The 19,762-nt window shown below is 44.7% G+C and overlaps 1 protein-coding gene and 1 long non-coding RNA gene across 5 annotated transcripts in view; both read right to left on the reverse strand.

Moving 5' to 3' along the window:
* Positions 1–465: 465 nt before the first annotated feature.
* Positions 466–19,762, reverse strand: part of LOC137347824 (zinc finger protein 271-like) — a 179,512-nt gene continuing 160,215 nt past the window's right edge. The window contains exons 1-3 of one of the 4 annotated variants that reach the window (XM_068012854.1): positions 8,345–8,445; positions 7,187–7,338; positions 466–5,689 (exon numbers count right to left, since the gene is read on the reverse strand). In XM_068012854.1, the coding sequence (XP_067868955.1) occupies positions 4,711–5,580 (870 nt within the window). In that variant the 5' untranslated portion in view covers positions 5,581–5,689; positions 7,187–7,338; positions 8,345–8,445 and the 3' untranslated portion in view covers positions 466–4,710. Of the gene's footprint in view, positions 5,690–7,186; positions 7,339–7,880; positions 8,446–19,762 lie in introns of those variants that run through there. The other 3 variants (XM_068012853.1, XM_068012852.1, XM_068012855.1) reach the window with 3 other exon arrangements.
* LOC137347827 (uncharacterized) overlaps positions 18,537–19,762 on the reverse strand; it is a 46,121-nt gene continuing 44,895 nt past the window's right edge. The window contains exon 3 of the long non-coding RNA XR_010969023.1: positions 18,537–18,863. This is a non-coding gene — a long non-coding RNA (uncharacterized lncRNA). The remainder of the gene's footprint in view (positions 18,864–19,762) is intronic.

The following is a 19,762-nucleotide window of genomic DNA, read 5'->3' on the forward strand; positions in this document are numbered from 1 at the left end:
TTCTGTAGGTCTGGAGTCACATATAGGCCAGATTGGGTAAAGATGGCAGATTTCCTTCCCAAGAGGAAATTAGTGAACCACGTGGGTTTTTCAGACAATCCGTTAGTGTCATGGTCACCATTACTGATACTCACTTTTTTATCCCAGATTTATTTAATTGGTTGAGTTTAAATCCCTAAACTGCCATGGTGGGATTTGAATTCATGTATCTTTATCATTAGTCCAGGCCTCTGGATTACTAGTTCAGTAACATAACCACTATTCAACATCTCCTCCAAGAGGAGAGATTGAGGTAGAAGATCAGCCATAATCTTGGTGAATGGCAGAGCAGGCTCAAATGGACTTTCCAGTTCCTATTTCTTATGTTCATTAAACCTCAGTCTGGTTTCTGTCAAGCTGCTGAGTAAGTGAATTAAATCTTCCTTGACAAATCACCAAGATACCAGACTATAAGTCATGCCCTAAACATTTATTGGTTACAAATCACAACTTAGTTAAATCTGGGCACACAGACACTTTATAGACATGTATAAACACGTATAAATGTAATCAGAGCTATCCAGCAGTTGAACATTAATGGGGAGATAATTTCACAAAACTGGTAACAAATGCAGTGGTGGGAGTAGCCAAAGACCAAAAGGTCTGAAAGTTAGTGGCCGAAGGCAAAAAAAGTCAGATTTCTTTTGGACAAGGAATCATGTAATTATAGCACTGTTACTGAGGCAAACTAGTTGATGAATGGCAAGTTCGTGCAATTTTGCATATGAGTGTTACTCAAAATAGAGACATGTTGTCGAAGCGTTCCATCTTGCATTCATCAGAACAAATCGCAAGAATACCAATGTAAGGGAAAGCAACAACTTTATACTGTATGAGTGTGCCGACTGGTTGGCAAATGGACTTTGATTGGTACAGGCGTTGCCATGAAGAACGCACCGGTTTATGGTGACTGACGGTTAACTGCCTATCTTTGTTTGAAATTTAAACCAGGAAGCTTGACTCTGATTGGTCAAGGCATTGCCGTAGGGAATAAACCAGCTGTCACTCATTTTGTTTTGCTGAAACAGGCGCAATGTGTATACGTGTTCTTTCTGTTCTCATGAGTTTTTTTAAACTAAAAGGTGCCTTTAAGACTGAGGGGAAAAAAGACTTTTTGTGCATTGAATGCTGACATTTGGTGTTTGAAAAGTATAGGGCAATTAGTATCCAAGCAACAGCAAGATTTTACAACAGTCTTATGACACTTGTGGAAAAAAAGTTTGTTGCAGTTCTGCAGTGAAACAGGACAGAGAGAGAGCTGTGAGCAGTGGCTGAAGCTGTGAATTGCTGATATACCAGAGAAAAAGGCCTGATCTCTCTGAAAATAAGCTGTGCATGTCAAGGGAAAATGTGCTACATGTAAGGTGAGGTTTTGACCTGCCTGAAGAGAGAAGAGACCCAGAGAAAAGAAGAATTTCTACCCTCTGTGGAGAAACACTGCTTTGGAGAAAGGAAGTCTGTTCCAGGTGTGGCAGTTGCTGTTGCCTTCATTCAAGGATTCCTGCCTGAAGAGTGAGTTCTGTAATTGCTATGCTCTGTGGAGAAGGATCCTTTGCTAAGAGTAAGTCCTGTTGACTTTTGTGGTTTTGGAAGCTCCTGAAATCTCAAGCAAGTTTCTACTGTTAGACTGCTACTTTAAAATGTAAATAGCACTATCGCTACAACCGGTTGCTAAAAGCCTGAACATCATAGACTGTTTGTTAATTTCAGCTGGAGATACATTAAGTGGCATCTAATTACTGGACTCTGGGACACCTCACCAATCCAGGAAAATACAACCGAACATTACAACCCAGTTATTTATTTATTCCTAAGAGACTCTTGTAAAGTCAATATAGCCATTTTCCCCAGTTAATACTAAAATAAAAGCAAAATACTGCAGATGCTGGAAATCTAAAATAAAAACAAGAAATGCTGGAACCACTCAGCAGGTCTGGTAGCATCTGTGGAAAGAGAAGCAGAGTTAACGTTTCGGGTCAGCGACCCTTCTTCGGAATGTATGTGTGTGCATTAGGGTTAGGAAGATTAAGGAGTTATAAAGTCTTTTCATACATGTAGATTCATCTCTATCGTTTAAAACTTGGTTTATTAATATATAGTTAATTTTGTTGTTGTTCAAAAAAAGCTGGTTTGGCATGTTTTATTCTGGGGATAAATAAAGTGATTAATTTGGCTATTTTTCCAGTAGGGGGGAAACTTTACTAATATGCTGTTACCGGTGGAGTAGTGGGACTGAATAACAGTGCATTACTCCCACTTCGGTCGTAACACTGTCTGCAAAGAACAGGGTCCTGTGTATTAATATATGTAGTTTCCAGTACAAGCAAATGTGCTACACTGTGAACCTGACTGACAATCTTAAATTGGTTGTCAGCATAATTCTTAGCACACTGAGGATCATTTTGCTTATGTAATGAATAAAATTGTTCTGTATTCAGAATACAATTTCATGAGACTTAACCGACAGCTGATAATGGTCTTATGGAGCTTCATGTTCCCAATGTCCTGCTTCTGCCTATTTATAGCTTGCTCATGTAAAAGGTGTTCTGTGAAGATCTGTCAACTTTAGTGGAAAGCAATATATAAGCATACCAGATGACAAATTCTGGTACCTTGGTAAATGATGTGCACAAATCAGTAGCTATATAAATTAATAAAAAGTAAACATTTATGAGACATTGACAATCCAGAAACTTGAATATAAATGGGGTAATTTTTCTTATTTTGTGCTGTGGCATTCATTATCGCCTGAACAAAGCAGAATGCAAAAGCAGGTAGGGAGGATTGTATGCCAGTTATGCAGCCTGCCCAAATTGCTGCCCACTAACTTAAATGGACAGGAATATCACATACATTCTGTTAGGTGCACGTGATACTCCCAACCAATTTTCTTTTAGACAATTATTTATCTCCAACACAAAAGAGGAAAATATACCTTATTAACTTTAGCAAATGTGGTGCCTCCATAGACAGAATGCCTGCTTTTAAATATCATGGCTTATGGTAGATTTTATAATTTAAAATAATTAGTCCCATTATAAGATCTAAACTAAAATAATCTTGTTTGCAGCACAGATCTCATCATAATCCTAATGAAAACTAATTAATAATGTGGTTTTCCACTTCAAAGGGTCCAAATATTATGCAATGTAAAAATTGTGCCTGATCTTGCTAGCGACTGTGGAAAATTAATGAGATTAATGCTGTACTTCTAGGAAGCCAATCCTGCACTCCGGGTCCCACTACCTGGTGGGACCTCCTGCCCCATGTGCCCAAAGATCTGTGGGTCGAGAATCAGCCTGTGCAGTCACCTGAAGACCCGTGGCAGAAACTCATGACTTTAAGGAGACGTCATCCTCGAATTGCGGGACAGCCGACGACCTCTACAGTAACAAGTTTGAGGTTCTGTTACATCATCCCCAAATCAGGCTCAAAAGTTTGATAATGGCCCTGTGACAATGCAGCAGGCGAAATGGACAGCTTATCTGCCAATAGTGATGAACACTTCTGGCTCCTGTTCTACTGCATCAATTGGTGCAGTGGCAGCTGCATTTAACAGCAAGGTGAGCTGAAAATCATAACTATTGTGTTGGCTTGGAGAAAGGCAGCACTCTGTATATACATATTCATACATGTACAGAGTATTGTGCCATCAGCCTCAGAAGCTCAGAGATCATTTATAGTGACTGCACAGAGCTCACAGGATAGTTGCACTGTAGCTAATGCACAGCACGTGTGGTGCCGGATAGCCTTTTCCAAATAATCTTAAGCAATGCCAAACCACACATTGAAGAAAGATTGCCAGAGTTATCCTCCTTGCCTTGCATCACTATGGTGAAAAAGACTGCTTCACACTGACTCAAGGTTTAGTGTGATTGGGGCAGTAGACAGTGAAAGTTCACACAGCTGATGCTCACTGCAGGATATTCACATGCAGTAATCAGTTTGTGCAGGGTTTTACAGAAATTTTTCAGACCCATGCTATGTAAATGGAAGCAAGTTTCAAATTCCTGTTGACAGACCAATGTTTTTGCTGCAGACCAGCGACTTGCCAGCTACTGATCATCCACCATTAATTTTAAGCCTCAAAATGAGCTGTGTCAGCTCTCAGGTAGTCTCTACTAAGATATCCCATGAAGGCAAAAACACAAACTTGTTACTGCATGTGCATATCCCACAGTGAGCATCAACTGTGTAAATTTAACATGTCCTGTGCTTTGCAGCAACTGAAGTGATCTGGAATTTTCACTTATTGGTTAGCTCAGTGTATTGCTGAATTCCATTCATTGCTCATCTCTGCTTTCACCGAGAATTGGTTTGTGTATACACACACCTCCTTTTTGGCCATTTGCTTCCCAGCAATGGGATTACAGGTGCGAGGCAGAACACTGAAGTTGTGAAGGAGTATGTAGTTCCACCCACTGCTTTCCTGGTTGATGTTTATTTCCATCGAGGTGCAAGATTATATAAAAAAAGCAACTTAAAAACAGGTAAAAAGACCGCGGGGCATTTTTGTGGTTGGCCAGCTTTAAAAAAAAATCTGAACTGACAGTTCCTTTTTTTTTTAAAGCCAGTCTTTTGGTTAAGGTCAGAAAGGGAGAAGCCAATGGTGGACTTCCGAAACCCTAACATCGGAAATCCACTATGTGGCAGAAATTTCTCATCCCAGAGTTATTTGTGAATTCGCTGGTGTCTCAGCAGGGTGGATGACTGAGTGAATCTCTTCCCACACGCTGAGCAGGTAAATGGCCTCTCCCCAGTATGGACTCGCTGGTGTCTCAGCAGGGCAGATGAAGTAGTGAATCCCTTCCCACAATCTGAGCAGGTGAATGGCCTCTCCCCAGTGTGAACTCGCTGATGTTTCAGCAGGTTGGATGAAGTAGTGAATCCCTTCCCACACTCTGAGCAGGTGAACGGCCTCTCCCCGGTGTGAATACGTTGATGTTCAGTGAGTTCAGATGATCGCTTAAACCCAGTCCCACAGTAAGTGCACCTGAATGGTCTCTCGTCAGCGTGCACTCGCTGGTGTGTCAGCAAGGCGGATGAAGTAGTGAATCCCTTCCCACACTCGGAGCAGGTGAACAAACTCTCCCCAGTGTGAACTCGCTGGTGTGTCAGAAGGTGGGATAACTGAGTGAATCTCTTCCCACACTCGGAGCAGGTGAATGGCCTCTCCCCAGTGTGAACTCGCTGGTGTGTCAGAAGGTGGGATGAAGTAGTGAATCCCTTCCCACACTCTGAGCAGGTGAATGGCCTCTCCCCAGTGTGAACTCGCTGATGTCTCAGCAGGTCGGATGAAGCAATGAATCCCTTCCCACACTCAAAACAGGTGAACGGCCTCTGCAGGGTGTGACTGCTTGGATGAGTTTTCAGCTCAACTGGATAATTCAATCCCTTTCCAGAGTCCCCACATTTACATGGTTTCTTCCCAGTGTGACTGCACTTATGTTTCGACAGGCCAGATGATCGGCTGAAATCTCGTCCACACACAGAACATGTGTACAGATTTTCACCACTGCGGTCAGTGCTTTTTTCTTTCATGTTCAAAATCTGGTGATATTCAGGTTATGATAAATTGCATGACTCCTTCAGTTGGTGTTCTGATGGTTGCTTTGCATTTCACGGCTGCAATTCTTCCCCTTCTAAAACCCTGTGAAAATTACATAAAACAGAAAAAGAAGAGGGTGAGAGAGAACCCACAAAAACACAAAGACAGGTGGCCAAATGGAGCTGAATGAATCTGGTAATTCATGGGGCCGGCACTAGGAAAGTGACCATGAAAGCTGCTGGATTAACATACAACCCCAACTGGTTCACGAACGTCCTTCAGGGAAGGGAACCTGCCACCCAGTCTGGACCTATACAAGACTCTGCCCCCTATGGGAGGAGAGAGAGAGGGATTTTATATGTATACAATTCAACCAAAACTTTGACAGAACCTCCCAAACCCTCAACTTCCATCGTCTAGAAAGACCAAGCTAGGAGGTGTATATGAACACCATCACCTCCAAGATCCCCTCCAAGTCATACACCATTCTGACTTGTCTGACATCCAATACTGGATGAACAGCAATTTCTTCCAATTAAATATTGGCAAGAACAAATTCATTGTCTTCAGTTCCTGTTACAAACTCTAATCCCTAACCACCAACTCTGTCCCTCTCCCAGGCAACTATCTGAGGCTAAACCAGACCGTTCATAACCCTGGTATCATATTTGACCCCAAGATGAGCTTCCGAAAGCATTTCAGCACCACTCAGACTGCCGACTTCCACCTCAGTAACATCGCCTGACTCCACCGCAGCCTCAGCTCATCTGCTTCTGAAACTTACGTCCATGCATTTGTCACCTCTCAACTTGACTATTCTAACACACTCCTGGACGGCCTCCCACTCTCTAACCTCCATAAACTTATTATCCAAAACTCTGCTGCCTGTGTCCTTACTCTAACCAAGTCCTGTTCACCCATCACCACTGTGCTCACTGGCCTATTCAGGCTCCCAGTTAAGTAGCACCTCAATTTTGAAATCCTCATCCTTGTTTTCAAATCCCTCCAAGCCCTCACCCCTCACTAAGTCTAATCTCCTCCAGCCCTACAACCCTCTAAGATATCAGGGCTCATCAAATTCTGGCATCTCAAGCATCCAATTTTCATTGCTCCACCACTGGTGGCAAGGCCTTCAGTTGCCAAAGCCATAAGCTTTGGAAATCCCTCCCTAATCCTCTCCGCCTCACCTTCCATGCTTCAGATACTTAAAACCCACTTCTTTTTTGCTCATCTGCCCTCATATCACCTCATGTGGCTCAGTGTCAAACATTGCTTTATAACACTCCTGTGAAACGCCTTGGAACATTTAATTACATTAAAGGCGCTATATAAATACAAGTTGATGTTGACTTGGGCATATATCACCATTTCTTCATCATCGCTGGGTGAAAATCCTGTAACTCCTTCCCTAACACCATTGTTGGAGCACCTTCACCACACGAACTTCAGCAATTCAAGAAGATTGCCCACCATCACCTTCTCAATGGACAACTGGGGATTGGCGATATATGCTGTTCTGGCTAGTGACGCATATATCCCAGGAATGAAGTAAAAAAAATCTGTACATGTAAAATGGATTAAAAGCCTCCACAAAAATACCTGTTACAAAAACAATATTCTTTTACATTGAGTGGTTGGTATCCGTTTAACAACCTCATCTCCACTGGAAGCTACCTCCCTTGACAGTCTCACATTGGAAATTTGAAACAAAAACAAGAAATGCTGGAATCACTCAGCAGGTCTGGCAGCATCTGTGGAAAGAGAAGCAGAGTTAACGTTTCGGGTCAGTGACCCTTCTTCGGAACTTTGCTTTTATCACATTGGAAATTGTTGGGCTCAATTAGACTCAAAAGTACTTGGGGTTAAACCCAGCAGCTTCTCCTCCATCTCCACTCCAAATCAAACTGATGCAACAAAAAAGACCTACACAGCATGTCAGGGACTGACCTCCGCATCCAACACACACCACGATATAAACTGGCTCTTAATTAGTTTGCCTGCGTTTCTTCACTCAGTTCTGTTAGCAACGTCTGCAAGAAAAAAGCATAATACTGCAGGTGCTGGAAATCTGAAATAAGAGGAAATGCTGGAAATACTCAGCAGGTCAGACAGCATCTGTGGAGAGAGAGAAATGGAGTTAACGTTTCAGGGGCAGCGAGCCGCCAGAGCCTGCAGCCTGGAATTCGGAGTGGGAGGAGGAAGAATGAGGAGAGGCAATATAGTCCAACACTCACAGCAACCTTCAATCCACCTACATTACTGGGATAGGGAGACAGAGTTTAGAAACACTCACCAACACGACTCCAGTAAAACATCCCAGGAGGAAAAGGGGGAGCAGTGTGTGTACCTGCCCTGATATCCCCCTCCCCAGGCCTGTCAGTCAAACCCCCCACTCCTCCCAGTCCACAGCTCAGCCTAACAGCTTCCTGCACCTTGAGCCAGCCCTGCCCCGGTGTGGCCCAGTCCAAGGGGAGTCTTTGTGGAACCAGGGAGTTGGGGAGGGGGTAACCTCCTGCCCTGTGCTGTGTCCCGAATGGTTCCTCCCTCCCCTCCCCCAGGCCCCTTTAGAACTGAGCTAAGTTTCCTTTAAAGTTTTGTCCTTTGATGTTACAGTTTATTAATCCTTAGTTCCTCCAAAAGAGCTGGAAAGCTGGCGGCCGTTAACCAGATCTGCTGCCCCCGTTCAGTGCAATCGCGGAACCGGGAACTTCTTATTGGGGGTGTTGAGGCCTAGACCGGGTGTTTCTGAAGCCTCACCTCCGACCCGCCGTCTCCGTCGCTCCTTGACGGCTACAAAAACTGTTCCATACTACGCATACTCCAAACACGGTGAACATTGCGCCTGCGCACTGATCTCCTGTGGTCTGAACAAGGGAACAGTCTCAACCGCGGAGAATGTTGGGTAAAGGCTGCCTGTGACGTCACAGAAAGTGACGTTCCTGTCGGTGAGGCTGCATTTGCGCATGTGCCAGTCCTGCGCCATCTAGTGGTTGCATCCTGAATTGAAAATTGTTTCCGAAAGATGCTGAACATTGAAGGGAAATTTCTTCAGACTGAGGATTGTGACGAGGACTAATTTAATTTATTTTAATGAATTTAATTTGCGGGCTGTATTTTAAGGGCTGGGTTATAAAGCTGCTGAGAGCACCAAGAATCTACTGCAGTCGTTGTTAAACTTAAAAGGATTTTTGCCCCTTTCACACGAGAGGAAATGTTCATGAGGAGCAATTTCCCAAAACTTGTGTCTACCGGAGATTGTCCTCTGAAGCTGAAAGTTTCACCCACTCGGGTTTTCTGGAAGAGCTGCTCGGAGGTTTAGTGACCAGGATAGAATCTGCATGACACACAAACATAAATGGTGGAAATAGTCAGCAGGTCTGGCAGCATCTGTGGGGAGAGAAGCAGAGTTTTAATGTTTCAGGTCAATGACCCTTCAGATGCTGCCAGACCTGCTGAGTATTTCCAGCATTTCTTGTTTGTGTTTCAGATTTCCAGCATCTGCAGTATTTTGCTTTTATTATAATCTGCATGAGTTTTCCTGGGCCTGTGCTCGGTGTCTGGAGAGATTTGTCCCGCGTTGTCATATCTTGCATCCCAGGAATGTCCAGTAACCCATTGACTGAGGCTGCAGTTGCCACTTACTGCTGACAGTGGGTGATTGGACAGTGCGGGGCAAAGTATTGCTGCTTGTCATTGTCTCACTCACTGTGGAACTGGGGAAGAGCAAATACTGATTTTTTTCCCCCACCTGAAATGAGTTACCAAGCTGGTGCTGCAGGATTCTTTGATAATCTGACATAAATCAATTGGAATACCCAGGTTTTGAGGAGCTTTCTGCACCATCAAGGCTGGAAACAGGAGCAAGTGAAAGGTAGTTCTGAAGAAGGGTCATTGACCTGAAACGTTAACTCTGCTTCTCTCTCCACAGATGCTGCCAGACCTGCTGAGTATTTCCAGCATTTCTTGTTTTTATTTCAGATTTCCAGCATCTGCAGTATTTTGCTTTTATTTGAGCAAGTGAAAGGTATTGTGTAGATTTTGATTGTGCAGAGAATGTGCAAATGTAATAGGGCTTTGAGAGATTGTGTTGTGTTAATGAATGGCCAATGTGAATTATTTCATATTTCTTCATGATTAGTTCTGGTAGTTTTAGAGTTATATAGCACAGAAACAGGCCCTTCAGCCCATCGTGTCCATGCCAGCCATCAAGTACCTAACTATTCTAACCCCATTTTCCAGTACATGGCCCGTAGCCTTGTATGCAATGGCATTTCAAGTGCTCATCTAAATACTTCTTAAATGTCGTGAGGGGTTCCTGCCTCTACTACCCCTTCAGGCAGTGTGTTCCAGATTCCAACCACACTCTGGGTGAAAATTTTTTCCTCAAATTCCCTCTAAACCTCCTGCCCCTTACCTTAAATCTATGCCCCCTGGTTATTGACCCCTCTGCTAAGGGAAAAAGTTTCTTTCTATCTAACCTATCAGTGCCCCTCATAATTTTGTATACCTCAATCAGGTCCCCCACTCAACCTTCTCTGCTCTAAGGAAAACAACCCTAGCCTTTACAGTCTCTCTTCATAGCTGAAATGCTCCAGCCCAGGTGAATCTCCACTGCATCTTCTCCAGTACAATCACATCTTCCTATAGTGTGGTGACCAGAACTGTACACAATACTCCAGCTGTAGCCTAACTAGCGTTTTATACAGCTCCATCATAACCTCCCTGCTCTTGTATTCTATGCCTCGGCTAATAAAGGCAAGTATCCCATATGCCTTCCTAACACCTTATCTACCTGTGCTGCTGCCTTCAGTGATCTATGGACAAGTACACCAAGGTCCCTCTGACCTCTGTACTTCCTGGGGTCCTACCATCCATTGTATATTCCCTTGCCTTGTCACTCCTCCCAAAATGCATCACCTCACGCTTCTCAGGATTAAATTTCATTTGCCACTGCTCCACCCATCTTACCAGCCCATCTATATCGTCCTGTAATCTAAGGCTTTCCTCCTCACTATTTATGACACCACCAATTTTCATGTCATCTGCGAACTTACTGATCATACCTCCTATATTCACATCTAAATCATTAATGTACACTACAAATAGCAAGGGTCCCAGCACCGATCCCTGTGGTACACCACTGGTCACAGGCTTCCACTCACAAAAACAACCCTCGACCATCGCCCTCTGCCTCCTGCCACTAAGCCAATTTTGGATCCAATTTTGGATCCAATTTGCCAAATTGCCCTGGATTCCATGGGCTCTTACCTTCTTAACCAATCTCCCATGCGGGACCTTATCAAAAGCTTTACTGAAGTCCATGGGAACCAATTGAGGTCAGTTGACAGTGAGGAGGTAGTAACAAAAGCCTGTAAGAAACTAGATAATGAAGTCAGTGTGACTAAGGGGAAGAGCAGGCAGGGAGCAGATGATGAATATAAAGGGACTGGTGGTCTGAGGTGCATTTGCTTTAATGCAAGAAGTGTAGTTGGTAAGGCAGATGAACTTAGGGCTTGGATTAGTACCTGGGAGTATGATGTTATTGCTATTACTGAGACTTGGTTGAGGGAAGGGCATGATTGGCAACTAAATATCCCAGGATATCGATGCTTCAGGCGGGATAGAGAGGGAGGTAAAAGGGGTGGAGGAGTTGCATTACTGGTCAAAGAGGATATCACAGCTGTGCTGAAGGAGGGCACTATGGAGGACTCGAGCAGTGAGGCAATATGGACAGAACTCAGAAATAGGAAGGGTGCGGTAACAATGTTGGGGCTGTACTACAGGCCTCCCAACAGCGAGCGTGAGATAGAGGTACAAATATGTAAACAGATTATGGAAAGATGTAGGAGCAACAGGGTGGTGGTGATAGGAGATTTTAATTTTCCCAACATTGACTGGGATTCGCTTAATGTTAGAGGTCCAGATGGAGCAGAATTTGTAAGGAGCATCCAGGAGGGTTTTCTAGAGCAGTATGTAAATAGTCCAACTCGGGAAGGGGCCATACTGGACCTGGTGTTGGGGAATGAGCCCGGCCAGGTTGTTGAAGTTTCAGTAGGGGACTACTTTGGGAATAGTGATCACAATTCCGTAAGCTTTAAAATACTCATGGACAAAGACGAGAGTGGTCCTAAAGGAAGAGTGCTAAATTGGGGGAAGGCCAACTATACCAAAATTCGGCAGGAGCTGGGAAATGTAGATTGGGAGCAGCTGTTTGAAGGTAAATCCACATGTGATATGTGGGAGGCTTTTAAAGAGAGGTTGATTAGCGTGCAGGAGAGACATGTTCCTGTGAAAATGAGGGATAGAAATGGCAAGATTAGGGAACCATGGATGACAGGTGAAATTGTGAGACTAGCTAAGAGGAAAAAGGAAGCATACATAAGGTCTAGGCGGCTGATGAAAGATGAAGCTTTGAAAGAATATCGGGAATGTAGGACCAATCTGAAACGAGGAATTAAGAGGGCTAAAAGGGGTCATGAAATATCTTTAGCAAACAGGGTTAAGGAAAATCCCAAAGCCTTTTATTCATATATAAGGAGAAAGAGGGTAACTAGAGAAAGGATTGGCCCACTAAAGGACAAAGGAGGAATGTTATGCTTGGACTCAGAGAAAATGGGTGAGATTCTAAACGAGTACTTTGCATCGGTATTCACCGAGGAGAGGGACATGACGGATGTTGAGGTTAGGAACAGATGTTTGATTACTCTAGGTCAAGTCGGCATAAGGAGGGAGGAAGTGTTGGGTATTCTAAAGGGCATTAAGGTGGACAAGTCCCCAGGTCCGGATGGGATCTATCCCAGGTTACTGAGGGAAGCGAGAGAGGAAATAGCTGGGGCCTTAACAGATATCTTTGCAGCATCCTTAAACACGGGTGAGGTCCCGGAGGACTGGAGAATTGCTAATGTTGTCCCCTTGTTTAAGAAAGGTAGCAGGGATAATCCAGGTAATTATAGACCGGTGAGCCTGACGTCAGTGGTAGGGAAGCTGCTGGAGAAGATACTGAGGGATAGGATCTATTCCCATTTGGAAGAAAATGGGCTCATCAGTGATAGGCAACATGGTTTTGTGCAGGGAAGGTCATGTCTAACCAACTTAATAGAATTCTTTGAGGAAGTGACAAAGTTGATTGATGACGGAAGGGCTGTCGATGTCATATACATGGACTTCAGTAAGGCGTTTGATAAGGTTCCCCATGGCAGGCTGATGGAGAAAGTGAAGGCGCTTGGGGTCCAAGGTGTACTAGCTAGATGGATAAAGAACTGGCTGGGCAACAGGAGACAGAGAGTAGCAGTAGAAGGGAGTTTCTCAAAATGGAGACGTGTGACCAGTGGTGTTCCACAGGGATCCGTGCTGGGACCACTGTTGTTTGTGATATACATTAATGATTTGGAGGAAAGTATAGGTGGACTGATTAGCAAATTTGCAGACGACACTAAGATTGGTGGAGTAGCAGATAGTGAAGGGGACTGTCAGAGAATACAGCAGAATATAGATAGATTGGAGAGTTGGGCAGAGAAATGGCAGATGGAGTTCAATCAGGGCAAATGCGAGGTGATGCATTTTGGAAGATCCAATTCAAGAGTGAACTATACAGTAAATGGAAAAGTCCTGGGGAAAATTGATGTCCAGAGAGATTTGGGTGTTCAGGTCCACTGTTCCCTGAAGGTGGCAACGCAGGTAAATAGAGTGGTCAAGAAGGCATACGGCATGCTTTCCTTCATCGGACGGGGCATTGAGTACAAGAGTTGGCAGGTCATGTTACAGTTGTATAGGACTTTGGTTCGGCCACATTTGGAATACTGCGTACAGTTCTGGTCGCCACATTATCAAAAGGATGTGGATGCTTTGGAAAGGGTGCAGAGGAGGTTCACCAGGATGTTGCCTGGTATGGAGGGCGCTAGCTATGAAGAGAGGTTGAGTAGATTAGGATTATTTTCATTAGAAAGACGGAGGTTGAGGGGGGACCTGATTGAGGTGTACAAAATCATGAGAGGTATAGACAGGGTGGATAGCAAGAAGCTTTTTCCCAGAGTGGGGGTTTCAATTACTAGAGGACACGAGTTCAAAGTGAAAGGGGAAAAGTTTAGGGGGGATATGCGTGGAAAGTTCTTTACGCAGAGGGTGGTGGGCACCTGGAACGCATTGCCAGCGGAGGTGGTAGATGCGGGCACGATGGAGTCTTTTAAGATGTATCTAGACAGATACATGAATGGGCAGGAAGAAAAGAGATACAGAAGCTTAGAAAATAGGCGACATGTTTAGAGAGAGGATCTGGATCGGCGCAGGCTTGGAGGGCCGAAGGGCCTGTTCCTGTGCTGTAATTATCTTTGTTCTTTTGTTCTTTATACATCAACTGCTTTACCCTCATCTACACATCTAGTCACCACCTCAAAAAATTCAAGCAAGTTAGTTAGACATATGGGATACTTTCCTTTATTAGCCGAGGTATAGATTATAGAGCAGTGAGGTTATGATGGAGCTGTATAAAACGCTAGTTAGGCCACAGCTGGAGTACTGTGTACAGTTCTGGGCACCACACGAAAGGAAGGATGTGATTTCTTTTTTATTCATTCATGGGATGTAAGCGTCACTGGCCAGGCCAGCATTTATTGCCCATCCCTAATTGCCCTTGAGAAGGTGGTGGTGAGCTGCCTTCTTGAACCGCTGCAGTCCATTTGGGGTAGGTATACCCACAGTGCTGTTAGGAAGGGAGTACCAGGATTTTGACCCAGTGACAGTGAAGGAACGGCAATATAGTTCCAAGTCAGGATGGTGTGTGACTTGGAGGGGAACTTGCAGGTGGTAGTGTTCCCATGTATTTGCTGCCCTTTTCCTTCTAGTTGGTAGAGGTCGCGGGTTTGGAAGGTGCTGTCTAAGGATCCTTGGTGCATTGCTGCAGTGCATCTTGTAGATGGTACACACTGCTGCCACTGTGCGTCGGTGGTGGAGGGAGTGAATGTTTGTAGATGGAGTGCCAATCAAGCGGGCTGCTTTGCCCTGGATGGTGTCGAGCTTCTTGAGTGTTGTTGGAGCTGCACCCATCCAGCCAAGTGGAGAGTATTCCATCACACTCCTGACTTGTGCCTTGTAGATGGTGGACAGGCTTTGGGGAGTCAGGAGGTGAGTTATTCGCCTCAGAATTCCTAGCCTCTGACCTGCTCTTGTAGCCACGGTATTTATATGGCTACTCCAGTTCAGTTTCTGTTCAATGGTAACCCCTTGGATGTTGATAGTGGGGGTTTCAGCAATGGTAATGCCGTTGAATATCAAGGGGAGATGGTTAGATTCTCTCTTGTTGGAGATGGTCATTGCCTGGCACTTGTGTGGCGTAAATGTTTCTTACCACTTAATCAGCCCAAGCCTGGATAATGTCCAGGTCTTGCTGCATTTCTACACGGACTGCTTCAGTATCTGAGGAGTCACGAATGGTGCTGAACATTGTGCAATCATCAGCGAACATTCCCACTTCTGACCTTATGATTGAAGGAAGGTCATTGATGAAGCAGCTGAAGATGGTTGGGCCTAGGACACTACCCTGAGGAACTCCTGCAGTGATGTCCTGGAGCTGAGATGATTGACCTCCAACAACCACAACCATCTTCCTTTGTGCTAGGTATGACTCAGCCAGCGGAGGGTTTTCCCCCTGATTCCCATTGACCTCAGTTTTGCTAGGGCTCCTTGATGCCACACTGGTCAAATGCTACTTTGATGTCAAGGGCAGTCACTCTCACCTCACCTCTTGAGTTCAGCTCTTTTGTCCATGTTTGAACCAAGGCTGTAATGAGGTCACGAGCTGAGTGGCCCTGGCGGAACCCAAACTGAGCATCACTGAGCAGGTTATTGCTAAGCAAGTGCCGCTTGACGGCACTGTTAATGACACCTTCCATCACTTTACTGATGATTGAGAGTAGGCTGATGGGGCGGTAATTGGCCGGGTTGGACTTGTCCTGCTTTTTGTGTACAGGACATACCTGGGCAATTTTCCACATTGCTGGGTAGATGCCAGTGTTGTAGCTGTACTGGAACAGCTTGGCTAGGGTCGCGACAAGTTCTGGAGCACAGGTCTTCAGTACTATTGCCGGAATATTGTCAGCCATAGCTTTTGCAGTATCCAGTGCCTTCAGTCGTTTCTTGATATCACGCGGAGTGAATCGAATTGGCTGAAGTCTGGCATCTGTGATGCTGGGGATTTCAGGAGGAGGCCGAGATGGATCATCAACTCAGCACTTCTGGCTGAAGATTGTTGCAATTGCTTCAGCCTTATCTTTCGCACTGATGTGCTGGGCTCCCCCATCATTGAGGATGGGGATATTTGTGGAGCCACCTCCTCCAGTTAGTTGTTTAATTGTCCACCACCATTCACGGCTGGATGTGGCAGGACTGCAGAGCTTAGATCTGATCTGTTGGTTATGGGATTGCTTAGCTCTGTGTGGGAGAAGTTTGCTGAGCTTTTGCTTCTATAACTGTTATTTGAGTAAGTAGATTAATATAATCCTAGTGAATATATATATATATTCACTAGGATTATATTAATCTATATATATTCACTATATATATTCACTCTCATATATAGGTTGAAAGTGTAGCTACATATTGTTACAAAATGGAGTATTTGACCGAGGCATTGTGGGACAGATTAGTTAGCTCGCAGTTTGAGCCTGGTACAGCATAGCACAGACGAGAGGGCCCCCTCTTATCAGTGTAACTGCAGACTGCACGGCACCCTCAGGAATGCAGGCCCAATTAAAAGTGACAGTTGGAAGACTCAAGGATAAGTGATGGGGCATGAGATCATCAATTGGTGATCAGGGGCTTGCATGAGCTGATCACGTTGCCACATGATGCCTAATGAGTAATCTAATTGGTACTATGTGTAATGTATGTAATCAATAACCGTTATGATTGGATTATGTCCAGCCGGGATGGGCTGAGTAACTGTATATCCGTTGTGGATTTTCCTTTGTCCGGTGGAGTAGCACTGGACCGCCTTTGGGAAGGTGTGCACCCCATGATATCATGAATAAAGTGTTTATTCTCAAAGTCTGAGTCCGGAGAATTTGCTGAATAATTGGGCATAATCTGGATTTTCTCCAACACTCTATCGCATACTGCTTACGCAGTTTGGCATGCAAGTAGTCCTGGGTTGTAGCTTCACCAGGTTTACACCTCATTTTGAGGTATGCCTGGTGCTGCTCCTGGCATGCCCTCCTGCACTCTTCATTGAACCAGGGTTGGTCTCCTGGCTTGATGGTAATGGTAGAGTGGGGGATATGCCTGACCATGAGGCTACAGATTGTGGTTGAGTACAATTCTGCTGCTGCTGATGGCCCACAGCGCCTCATGGATGCCCAGTTTTGCATTGCTAGATCTGTTCGAAATCTATCCCATTTAGCATGGTGATAGTGCCACACAACACGATGGATGGTATCCTCAATGTGAAGGTGGGACTTTGTTTCCACAAGGACTGTGCGGTGGTCACTCCTACCAATACTGTCATGGACAGAAGCATCTGCGGCAGGCAGATTGGTGAGGACGAGGTCAGGATTGCACTGGAGAGGGTGCAGAGGACATTCACCAGGATGTTGCCTGGGCTGGAGCTATGAAGAGAGACTGAAAAGGCTCGGGTTGTTTTCCTTAGGACAGAGAAGGATGAGGGGGGACATGATTGAGGTATACAAAATTATGAGGGCCATTGATAGGTTCGATAGGAAGAGACTTTTTCCCTTAGTGGAGGGGTCAATAACCAGGGGGCATAGATTTAAGGTAAGGGGCAGGAGGTTTAGAGGGGATTTGAAGAAAGAAAATTTCACCTACAGAGTGGTTGGAATCTGGAATACACTGCCTTAAGGGGTGATAGAGGCAGGAACCCTCACAACATTTAAGAAGTATTTAGATGAGCACTTGAAATGCCATAGCATACAAGGCTACAGGCCAAGTGCTGGAAAATGGGCCTAGAATAGTTAGGTACTTGATGGCTGGCATGGACACGATGGGCTTAAGGGCCTGTTTCTGTGCTGTGTAACTCTATGACTCCATGTCACAATCTCCCCCTGACAAAGCCATGCTGACTATTCCTGATTAATCCCTGCCTCTCCAAGTGGAGATTAATCCTGTCCCTCAGAATTTTTTCCAGTAGTTTCCCTACCACCGATGTTAAGACTCACTGGCCTGTAATTACCTGATTTATCCCTACTACCCTTCTTGAATAATGTTTCAAAATGTTTCTGGCTGGATTTGGACCAGGACCCTTTTGCATGTGAAGCAAATATGATCCCCACTACACTCTAGTAACCCCACATTCCTGTTTGGCCAATGAACCTGCCTACGTTATTAAAATGTTCCGTCATGCTCCATTTCCAGCATTTTATTTATTTTTTTATTTATTTAGAGATACAGCACTGAAACAGGCCCTTCGGCCCACCAAGTCTGCGCTGACCATCAACCACCCATTTACACTAATCCTACACTAATTCCATATTCCTACCACATCCCCACCTGTCCCTATATTTCCTTATCACCTACCTGTACTAGGGGCAATTTATAATGGCCAATTTACCTATCAACCTGCAAGTCTTTGGCATGTGGGAGGAAACCGGAGCACCCGGAGGAAACCCACGCAGACACAGGGAGAACTTGCAAACTCCACACAGGCAGTACCCAGAATTGAACCCGGGTTCCTGGAGCTGTGAGGCTGCAGTGCTAACCACTGCGCCACTGTGCCGCCCTACTGTTTAGTCGTGTTATGACCAGATGAGGAGGAGGTCTCAGGTTCCCCTTTCACCCTTTCTCTGGTTTGATTGCAACAGGGTTCATCCTTTTTTAAAACCGTGATTGACCTTACCGCCTCAGTGAGCACTTGCTCCTATTCCTCTAATTGCAAATGAACCAATCAGACAAGTTTTCTTGAATTTAAACAAGAAAGATGTAGGTTTATTATCCTTATCACTCTAAACCAGTTAAAATTACTAAAATACACTATGCATCCACACCCACATTCATACAAGAGCCACACATACACACACACAAATCGATTACAGAGGGAAAAACAGAATTGGGAGGTTGGAGTAGGGTACGTCATGAATGGAATTTAAATACTGAATCTCAGTCCCAGAGTTCTTAGTTGAAATTGTAGTCCTGAAGTCTTTGCTGGGTTGGGCTTGCTTCTCAGGTTCTTGAAGGCAGAAGAGTGGCTTTATCCTTGTCCCCTAGTTGCTGGGTGTGCTGGGCTGTAGGTTTGAGGCTTAATAGCTGCAGCTCAGGCATCTCTGGGTCTTTACTGGAAAGAGGGAGAGAGGAGAGAGAGATGACTTTCAGTTATAGTCTGCCTCCTGAGTCATGATTCACAATCTCCCAGAGTTGCACAAGTGGTCACATGACATGACTACCTCTTTTTGTTTTAATGTGGTTCATCTGGAATTTCCTCTGAAATTCAAGGTTCCACCCTCAGACTGCCCAGACATATTTGATGGGGGAGGGGGGGGGGGGGGGGGGCGGGCTGGCTCTTTCAAAGTCAATGGGTGTCGATGGCTTTTGACGACCACATATTGACAAGGCTATTTCAGATAACTGAATCAGAGAGCACCCCATTGTTCTGTCTCCAGTCTGCTCTGTTGCTGATTCATGTGCAAATTGCTGTGGCCATCTTGCCTGCTAGCTTTTCTGTTTAAAAAAGTTATTTGTACAGTTTCCAGTAAAAGTCTCAGGTAAAGTTCTATTCGATGAAATTAATATTTTCCATATGACGTGTAGGGTTTACATCACGGTAGAAATACAATGCCACTGTAAAATTTCACAAGGCTGTAGAGATATTGATCTAGCAATGGAATCTTAGAAATACACAGCACATAACAAGGCTATTCAGCCATTCGTTCCTCTGCCAGCTTTTTCAAAGACTTGCCAATTGGTCCCACTTCCCTGCTCTTTATCTATAAGCCCTGCATTTTTGTCCCCTTTGTAGCAATTATCTAACTCCCTTTTTGAAAACTGCCAGTTAAGAGAAATAATATTGAAAGAGGTGCAGGAGCTGCTGCAGTGTCAATGCACAGTGTGCGATCCTTGACAAAGATTCCCGGAGACAATGACACCAAGAGTTGGGGTCGGGATTCTTGGAAAGGTTTGGATTGCTTTTTTTTCAATAGTTATTGATGGAATTTGTTCACATTCGAGTTTTTAAAT

The sequence above is a fragment of the Heterodontus francisci genome, chromosome 32, assembly GCF_036365525.1.
Source record: "Heterodontus francisci isolate sHetFra1 chromosome 32, sHetFra1.hap1, whole genome shotgun sequence".
In the NCBI taxonomy this organism is placed as follows: domain Eukaryota; kingdom Metazoa; phylum Chordata; class Chondrichthyes; order Heterodontiformes; family Heterodontidae; genus Heterodontus; species Heterodontus francisci.